Source organism: Bidens hawaiensis, unplaced genomic scaffold, assembly GCF_021521415.1.
Source record: "Bidens hawaiensis isolate Kalapana, Puna unplaced genomic scaffold, B.hawaiensis_p1.1 tig00010894_1, whole genome shotgun sequence".
NCBI classification, from domain to species: domain Eukaryota; kingdom Viridiplantae; phylum Streptophyta; class Magnoliopsida; order Asterales; family Asteraceae; genus Bidens; species Bidens hawaiensis.
Genome location: NW_027491841.1, coordinates 303,735 through 313,356, shown reverse-complemented (window position 1 = coordinate 313,356; position 9,622 = coordinate 303,735). Strand labels below are relative to the sequence as shown.

Here is a 9,622-nt window from a genome sequence, read left to right as displayed (position 1 = left end):
CACTATGAAAAAAAAACACAATGATAAAAACACAATTGTATGACACAATGTAAATAACATAATGGAAAAAACACAATGAAAAATACAATTGTATAATACAATTTTGTAAAACACAATTCGGTAAAACACAATTTGTAGAAAATTCATTAATTTTTTTTTAATTTTTATATTACAATATGGTACTCATATAAAAGATAAAAAGACACTCGTTATTATGGTGAATTTGTTTTTCAATAAAAACATCGTAAAAAAAAGTTATGGACGTTTTAAAATGATGAGGGAATTTGGCATGTGCCTTGCATGTAGAGAGAGAAAGTTAACAAATGTGTTATTCCTTTTATGTTATTTACCTTGTGTTCACACTTGATTTCCTCCTAAACTAATCTCAACCCTCCATATTTAAAATCAATGGACAAGATTACTTCTTATCCTTCCTACAAAAAGTATACTTCTTATTATAACCTAACCCTATATATATATATATATATATATATATATATATATATATATATAGGGGAGATTTCAAATGAGAACCTTTTGAGTTTTAAGAACTCGAAAGAACTCAGTGTAACGGTTTTTTTTTTCCGAATTTTTTTACACATGCGTAATATATGTAAGTTACAGACACCTAAAAAAATTACATAATTTTTTACGCACCGGGTCGACTTTTTACACATGTGTAACGGACGTAAAAGTTAGTCTAACCGCTTATATCTTTATTTTCTCTCTTACTTTGACTTTTTTGCCAGATTTAATCTTAACCACATATTCCATTTCATTCAATTAAATGTGTTGCCTAGGATTGAGTTCTTAAGTTCTTAAAACTCAACATGGTTATCAAAAAATCTCTTTTCTATATATATATATATGGGAGGGTTCGATGGGGAACTCCAAAAAAGTGTAGAACTGGAGCCATGTTTTTTACATATAAAAAAATAATATGAAGCTTGATTTCACATGTAAAAATTTAGTTTTAACATTAACTTTTTTTTTTTGGAGATTTTGCTTCTAAACACATGCAGAAGACATTCCAATAAAAAATAATTAATTTTGTAAAAAAAATTTTTTTACGGTTTTTTAACTGATTTTTTTTTTTAAATTATGAAAACGGCTTCTTATATATATGCAGTCAATTTCTAAATCTCTCACGGTGGATAACCCAATGCTTCCAGCAATAGCCGTAATATCCCTATCTGAACATATATATAATTCAATGTGTATGCTCTAATTGTGTTTTTTGTTGTTAACAAGGATGGTGACCCAGTGATTAGATGTTGATGCTATATTTGTGTATATTTTATATTTGTTTTTGTACTGAATTCTGTTTCTGTGCAGACAACGCTTGGGGACGAACTGAAAGCAACAATTCCTGAATCTCCCTCTGTACGAAAAGGAAAGCGTTCAAGACTGCCTTCATCAGAATCAGCTGTAATCACCCGTTATCTATATTCCTTCATGCATTATATATGCTAATTGTGTTCCGTGTTTCGTGTGCTAATGTTAAGGCGTTGATGCTATATTTGTGTATATTTTATATTTGTTTTTGTACTGAATTCTGTTTCTATGCAGACAACGCTTGGGGATGAACCTAAAGCAACAATTCCTGAATCTCCTGATGTCCACAAACCCAAACATCCGACACGGTCTTCTTCAGCTACAGCAGTAATCACCTCTATCTATATAGTACCTTTATGCATGTGACATAGATAATTCAATGCATTTGTGCTAATTGTGTTTCATGTAGTTAACAAAGGCGAGAATCCAAAAGTGTTTTTGTGTCAAACTTGGATAGATGCATAGAGGTCATTACAGCTAGTTATTGGGTATATTTTGTATTTGCTTTTGTATTTGTTAGAGATTGCATGCTTCATAACTAGCTGTAATGACCTCTATGCATCTATCCTAGTTTGTCACAAAAACACTTTTGGATTATCTCGCCTCTTATTCTTTCTTATAAGTCTTGTATAAAGCTCTGGAATTTGTTTCTTTGAATTCTCTCAGTTCATAGTTTTCCAAAATGAGATTGCAGACTGTGAACATCCTTAAGATTGCATTGTTGGATGTTTCTGAAAGAAAGTCCCCTAATTGTTTGCAAACTAATTTGTTGAACTTATAAGGGAACTTGGTTGTCATGTTGGTAGGCAGAAAAAAATCCATTCCTTTTCTAGGATCTTTCCTAGTTAGGTTAGACGTTTGTCTTCAGCTATCTAATTGGATAACAGGTCACGTTTTTGTTTTTGTTAATGAAACGACATATTTTTTAGATTACAGACATGAATGCAACTTTTCCAAAAGAAAAGCGTATTTATATGGTATATGTCTAACACAATCCTCATCACACAGGACAGGAGGTGAAACAAACGATCCACCTGTGTGGCAGAAGAGGAGTGATGCTAAATGTAAGTGGCAAAAATCTTTGATGTGTAGAGTTTGTTCGTTGTTTGTTTCAGTTTAATACTTATACAATGATGCTTCTTGTTGAACAGGGATTAAGTGAAGTGCTATAAAGAACATTCTCAAGATGAGGTGTTAATCAACTGTTTAATATGCTAGTTAAGAAGTTGTTTCCTTTAATTCTATCACTTTGTTTATCTGTCATACTAATGCTTGTTTGTGAGCGGATTTTTTAAATGATGTTACGTTTTTTTTGCCTATGTTGATGATGCACCAACCAGGTTTCTTCGTTTAGATGGTGTTTTGTTTGTTTCTGTTTTACTAAACTTAAATTTAAGAATCTTGCAAAGTTTGAAACTTTAATATGTTAAGCATAACAGTTTATTTTGCATCTGGTAGTCCAAAGCAACATCTAGTACCACATAAATAAACTGGGCAACAAGACCCCAACCTGACCTGCCTGGGTGGTAAACCCTAGGCAGAAACCAGCCCAGGGTTGCCAACCTTACTCTAGGCATAAACCACTCCAGGGTTTCTGCCAGACGTCTAAATAGTTCACTGGTTTGAATCAGGTGACATGATAATTAATTATCTTCCCTGTAAAAAAAATCCATGGGTAAGCTGTATTTCTTCCATCCCATAAAATAGAGGAGTTGCTTTTAGAGGTGCACAAAAAACCCGAACCCGAAAAAAAACCCGGAACCGGGTTTTTTTTAACCCGGGTTTTTAATACCCGAACCTGAACCTGACGTGACCCGTAGGGTACGGAAAGGGTATGATTTTCAATGCTGAAACCCGAACCCGAAACCATACCCGATCTAACACCAAAAATACCCGAAACCCGGTTCTAGTTATACACGAAACCTAAAACCCGGTTCTTATTATACCCGAAACCCGAGTTTTTTGCGTACCCGAAGCGGGTTTTTTGCATACCCGGATATTAATGTTTTTAAATTTTGATCGTTATCTGCTTTTAATGATTTTTACACCATATGTAGTAAAAACAGCTTGCTGACGTTTGTTTTAGTCACAACTAACAAGTCACAACACTTGAAGAAAATGGCTTCCTCTTCCGTTGTCACAGTTTCTAGCTCTACAACCTGATTATCACCAATTTGGATTCATTTCTAATTAAGTAAATGTCATCATGTCCGACGAAAGCTTGATGTGTTCATTGTGGCTCTATGTTGAGATCGGATTCAATAACGATTTCGAATCAACATGTGAAATCATGTCGAGCGGCTTGAGTCGAAGACTTTTTGGAAAGACAATTGGATCTCAGGACTCACGGGACTAAATGAAGACGATCAACTTAATTGAAGACGATTTAGTGGTTTTAACTTTTATCCGGAAGGATCAAAACTATCTATGTTTTTGTACCATCTTGAATTTAAAAAAATTAATATATATATATATGTGTGTGTGTGTGTGTGTGTGTGTGTGTGTGTGTTTTATATGATTGTTTAGTTGTTTTTATATGTTTGAATGAACTTTGAAGTTTGAATGACAAAAAATAGAGTTAGGATATTCAAATACCCGGAAATAGGGTATTCAAATGCCCGGAAAACGGTTTTTTAATATCCGCAAATAGGGTATTCAAATACCCGGAAAACGAGGTTTTTCAATACCCGGAAATTGGGTATTCAAATACCCCGGGTATTGAAGACCCGATTCGATACCCGACCCGGCCCCGGTACATAGGGTATGGTTTTTCAAGCCAATACCCGGACCCGAACTAGGTATTGCTAATACCCGATTTTCAAATGTCCAATCATACCCGAACCCGGTTCCATAATTCTAATACCCGATTTGTGCACCTCTAGTTGCTTTCACTAAATCACCTCGCAAAGTCCAACACTATATCTTTAGACAATAGAATAAAATTTGATCAATACCATATGTAAAACATGAGTTACGGACCTTTAAATTTTGTGCAATCTACAATGCATTAAGATTCCAGGGGCAATGTGGTCATTCAGTCACTAATATCACTTACATTCTAAAAAAGTAAGTATAATATTGATCCTTAAATTCACTTACGTTTTGTTAATATAAAGAATACTTACACATATATCCCCTAATTAAAATCAATCTCCTACGACTTTTTAACGGCTATAACTTTTTCACACGCTAATATTCTTAAAAAAAATTACATCACAAAAACGAGGATTTTATTATCTTTATTTAGAGTATGATATTGCTATACTTTTTCAATTTAAAAAATTAACATGCTATGTGATTATCAGTTAGAACCGACAACAGGTCGAGTCAGGCGAGCTTGAGTTATGTGCAAAAACGGATTAGGGTCGGAACAAGTTGATACAAAAAAGGGGTTAATTTGGTTTGGGTCAATATGAGGTCGAGTCGAAAACGGCCAGGTCAGAACAATTTCTTGTTAGAACGATGTCAGACCGGAACACGTTTTGGCCAAAACGGGTAGGTTTAAACGAATACTTCAGACTTGCTTCTTGATTTTTGCCATCGGTTACCAGCACAACGTAACGCTCGTAACTTAATCTTGGTAAGCGCTCAACCCAATGTCACACAACAATAATTGGTGTGTTACGAGTGGGTATCAGTCAAGTATGTGTAATGCCGACAATGGGCATTCCGGTGCGGATTATGCGTGTTTAACCTTCGGTTACACGCGTAATGGCTTTAAACGAGTTATGCGTGTCATCAGGACACGCATGTACTGACACTAATTATGCGTTCAATGTTGGGTTATATGCCGGGCACCCATCTAGTAACAAATAAAAGGTAATAGTAAAAACAAAAGTAGCTATACTATTAAATAAATTATAAATCTCTATCTCGATCTCTATCTCTATATATAATAAAGGAAATCAGCTTTATGAAATCTTCGTCAGGAAGCTTTTTCTCTCTCTCTCTCTCTCTCTTTCAAATTCAAATTGCAGATCTGAAATATCCAAATTCATGACTCACTCAACCGTTTTCTTATGAAGAACCCTAGGTCATAGTTCCTAACCACCTATTTAGTAATCGTCAACAATTAGTAGTGATGAACACTGACTGAACAACCTATTCTGATTGCAGAATACACGACAACTTGTGTATTACAGCCAATAGGTTACCTTTTTATAATTTCACAAAATAGAAGACAGTAAGGTTCCTAAGGTTACTTGAGTTTTTTTTTTAGACATTTTCATAAAAACTTCTAACTTCTTGTACTTTTGGAGAAAGTTGGTGAGAGATGCCCAGTCTCGTTTCAGAGAGATAATTTTTTATATGTACCATGGATTCGTATTGCTTTGGGGACTCAACATGTATGCAGAAAGATATAGCGTCTTATTACCTATTGAGCGATACGGCCTAGGAGCTCAACCCTATACATGAGAAGGTACTACGACGAACCTCATGGAGCCTAGTTCGGAGGGGCTCACCCTTACATAGGATACTAAACAAGTTTTTACTAAAATTATAATATCATTCATTAATTTTTCAACTTTCAAAAAAACAAAATAACTACATAGAATTTTTAATGGAGACCTAGACTAGGAATCATTTAAGGTGCTTGTCACACCAATGGCAACACACCTTCTTTGCCTCTAGGTCGTTAAGCTTATAAAATCCACCCTTGTGGGCTTGTCTTATGATGTAGGGACCTTCCCATTTAGATCCTAGCTTTCTAGAATGTCTGATGTTTGCTAGCCTTGTTGTTACTAAGGACTAACTCTCCGAGCTTAAATACTTCTTTTCTTACTCTTGTGTTGTAGAAGGCTTCCAGCTTCTTCTTGTATCTAGTTTCTCGAATGTTAGCTTGATACTGGCTTCTTCCAGGAGGACGGGGTTGAGTAAAACTTCAGAGCCATTGGTTTCTTGGTCAATGTTTCTTACCCTTCTCGGGTTTACCCTATTTCAGCAAGGATATCAACTTTTGCGACAAAGACTAAGTGTATTTTACCATGGCTCGTCTATTCCGTTGTAAGAATAGCCAAAGAACACTTGGAAATTCTTCAATACAATTTCTGCCATGTCTCCCGAATCTCACCTTGATACCTTCTACGATGCTGTGGTTCATTCGCTCGACCTGGCCATTAGATTGAGCTACTGAGCTAAACACTTGTTTGATTTATAGCTCCTTGCACCATTGGCTGAGTGGCTTCTTAGCAAACTGTTTCATGTTATCGGCCACTATTTCACCTGGCAACCCATATCTGCAAATTATACTGTCCCACATGAAGTTCATTACCTGCCTCCCGTTAATGGAAGCTAGGGGTTTGTCCTCCGGCCACTTAGTGAAATAATCCACAGATACTAGTAGGAACTTCACCTTCCCAGTTGCCTCGAGGAAGGGACCAACGATGTCCATCCCCCATTTGTAGAAGGGCCAGGCAGAAATGATGGGGACCAGGTCATGTCTTGGACTTGTTTTTACAAGAGCATGAAGCTGACAAGCTTCACATTTGTGTACCACCTCAGAAGAGTCCATTTGCATTGTCGGCCAGGTATTATCCGAGGTTCATTACTCTTGTTAACATCAAATTTGGACCGGAGTGTGTTCCACAAATGCCTTCATGTTCCTCCCTAACAAGATAGTTACTTTGATCCGGGCCTCACATCGTAGCAAAGGGCTTAAGTACCCTTTCTTGTATAGGATACGTCTTCCATGTCATACTGCTTTGCCTTGATCCTTACTCTCATGGCTTCTACTTCGTCAGCAAGAAGCTTACCATAGTTGAGGAATTCTAGAATAGGGGTCATCCAAGTGGTTCCCTCCTCTTCGATGATGTCTTGCACTTTGATTTCCTCAATTGACGGGCTTCTTAATACTTCAACCAAGACCTTCTTTATTAGGTGTGTGAAGGTGAGGGAGACCAAATTACTAAGGGCGTCAGCTTGCTTGTTTCGAGTTTTGGAAAATTGGGTCGGTGAGCAGCTTTTAAACTCCTTCATAAGCTCATTGACCTTCTGCTTATATTTCAGCATTGAACGTTCCCTTACCACGAACTCATTGTTTATTTTTGTAATAGTAAATGTATTGGGACTAGTTAGCAATCAAAGTAAAGAGTCATTCGCTATGGAATGAATAGCGAATGAATACAGTTTTGTTTCCCCATTTGTTAGGTGTTAGCGAATGGGAAGTTAATGTATTAGCCATTCGCTATACGTGTATAGCAATATAGTCTGTTTCAGACTTTAATGTTATTGATCTGTTTTATATTTTTCACTCTCGTGTCGTTACTCTGTCCATTTGCTCTCTCAAAACACGCAAAAACACACATTGTAACCCTAATTAGTTAATAATCATTCACATCAAAGACTATATCCTCAATATAGGAATCATGATGGAATTCATGTCTTCTCAATTTGGTGAGCTTGGATGTACCTTCTTAACCTTTTAGCTGTGTGAACAAGTGTGTTAATGTATCGTTTTTACGTCTTGGTCTTTATCTTAATGTGTTTGATATTAGTTTAATGTATAGGGGTATTTTGATATTTTAATGTAAGTCTCATCCGTTAATGTATAATAATGAATGAGATATCACGTGTTTTGTCACTCATTCATTAGGGAATGTTAACGAATGAGTGTTAACATATGTTCCTTATTCGTTAAGGATGTTTAATGAATCAGAGATTAACGTATGTAGTGTTATTTGTTAATGATGTTAACGAATGACTTAACGTACAGAGACAGATGAGAGGCTCATTCGTTAGGCATGTCTAATGAATGAGACACGAATGAATCATCTTCTATATATATACCCCTGTATTGATGTAAATTATAAAAGAGTTCTTGTTTTATCGTTTTGCATACTGTTACTCTGTCCAATTGCTCTCTCAACACACACTTAACGTAATTGATCAATCATAAAGTAATTACTCATTCTAATCATATTCATATCACAATACTAGATCTGGTTCATGAACAATTAAGTGGTATCAGAGCCTGATGTTTGATTGAATACATTATTAACCAGATTGAACATCAATTAAACACTAATTTGAATGTTAATTGCATTCGATTGATCGAATTTTGTTTTTGGACTTATCGGAACATAGATTTAAGAAGCGGTATCAGAGCCTGATGTCTGATTGAATGCATTTATAACCAGATTGAACATCAATTAAACACTAATCTGACTGTTAATTGTATTGCTAATGTGGTCTAAATTATATGTAAAATTAATAAGTATTTCTTACACTTTTGAATAACTTTAGGGTTGTTTTTATTATAATCTACTCATTCATGGGCCACAATTGGGTTTAATGGTTTGGAGAGACAATGAGCTAAAATACGGTAATTTTACTACGAGACCGATGATTGAAAAGTTTAACATAATTTATCTAATAATGGTAGTACTAATAATATTAGTAATAATAATAATAATAATAATAATAATAATAATAATAATAATAATAATAATAATAATAATGAGATATCAAAAAAAAAGAGAAACAATTATAGTGAATTCTTTCTATGTATGATTTTTGATAGGGCCATAGAAAGATTTCTTGGACAAGAGGTTTATAAAGGAATTATAAAAGAGATCTCTAGCAGCCGCAACATATTCTGTTAAAAGAGGCACACACTAATATATTTGGGGAATTATAAAAGAGATCTCTAGCAGCCGCAACATATTCTGTTAAAAGTGGCACACACTAATATATTTGGAGCCTTAGGAGATTATTATATATTCTCTTGGAAGTCATACAAGAGAAAAATAAGACAAGCTTCATGATATATTGATTGGAAGCACCAGTACTATTATTATTAATACTTTTTAGCTGGTAGTGGCAGGAGTTAGAAGACGCCACAAGGAGAACAAGAAAATTGTCGTGGGAGCAGCCAACAATTTTTGAGTTCAGGTTCACATCTACTCAACCAAGCATTCTTATTACTCGATTGGAATTTATTATTTTTATTATGAACTCCATTATTAATCTTATTCATTTTATTTTTGTTTTGAGCATGATTGTTGGCTAGAACCCTATTAGTTACCTAGGTTTGGAATGATTACATTTTGAGTTTTGGATTATTTATCGGTTTCTTGAAGATTGGTGTTGGACTAATATTATTGTAGCCAACTTTTTGATGTTCAAAAAGATGAATATGCATGCTTATTTTTAATTTACTTTTATTCAATAGTTCCATGTGTCTTTGTGAATGTTTTTCATTATGTAAACGCATATGAGGTTACCTACTGTGTGTTCGTAACTAGTTTATGGTTTATAGTCGACATAATCCATAGGAGCTATTGTTTGA

General features: G+C 34.9%; 1 protein-coding gene across 1 annotated transcript; it reads right to left on the bottom strand.

Annotated features, from left to right (window-relative positions):
- Positions 1-6,487: 6,487 nt before the first annotated feature.
- Positions 6,488-6,853, bottom strand: LOC143536692 (uncharacterized). Its single transcript, XM_077030627.1, has one exon. The coding sequence runs from the start codon at positions 6,851-6,853 to the stop codon at positions 6,488-6,490; it is 366 nt and encodes a 121-aa protein (XP_076886742.1).
- Positions 6,854-9,622: the final 2,769 nt, after the last annotated feature.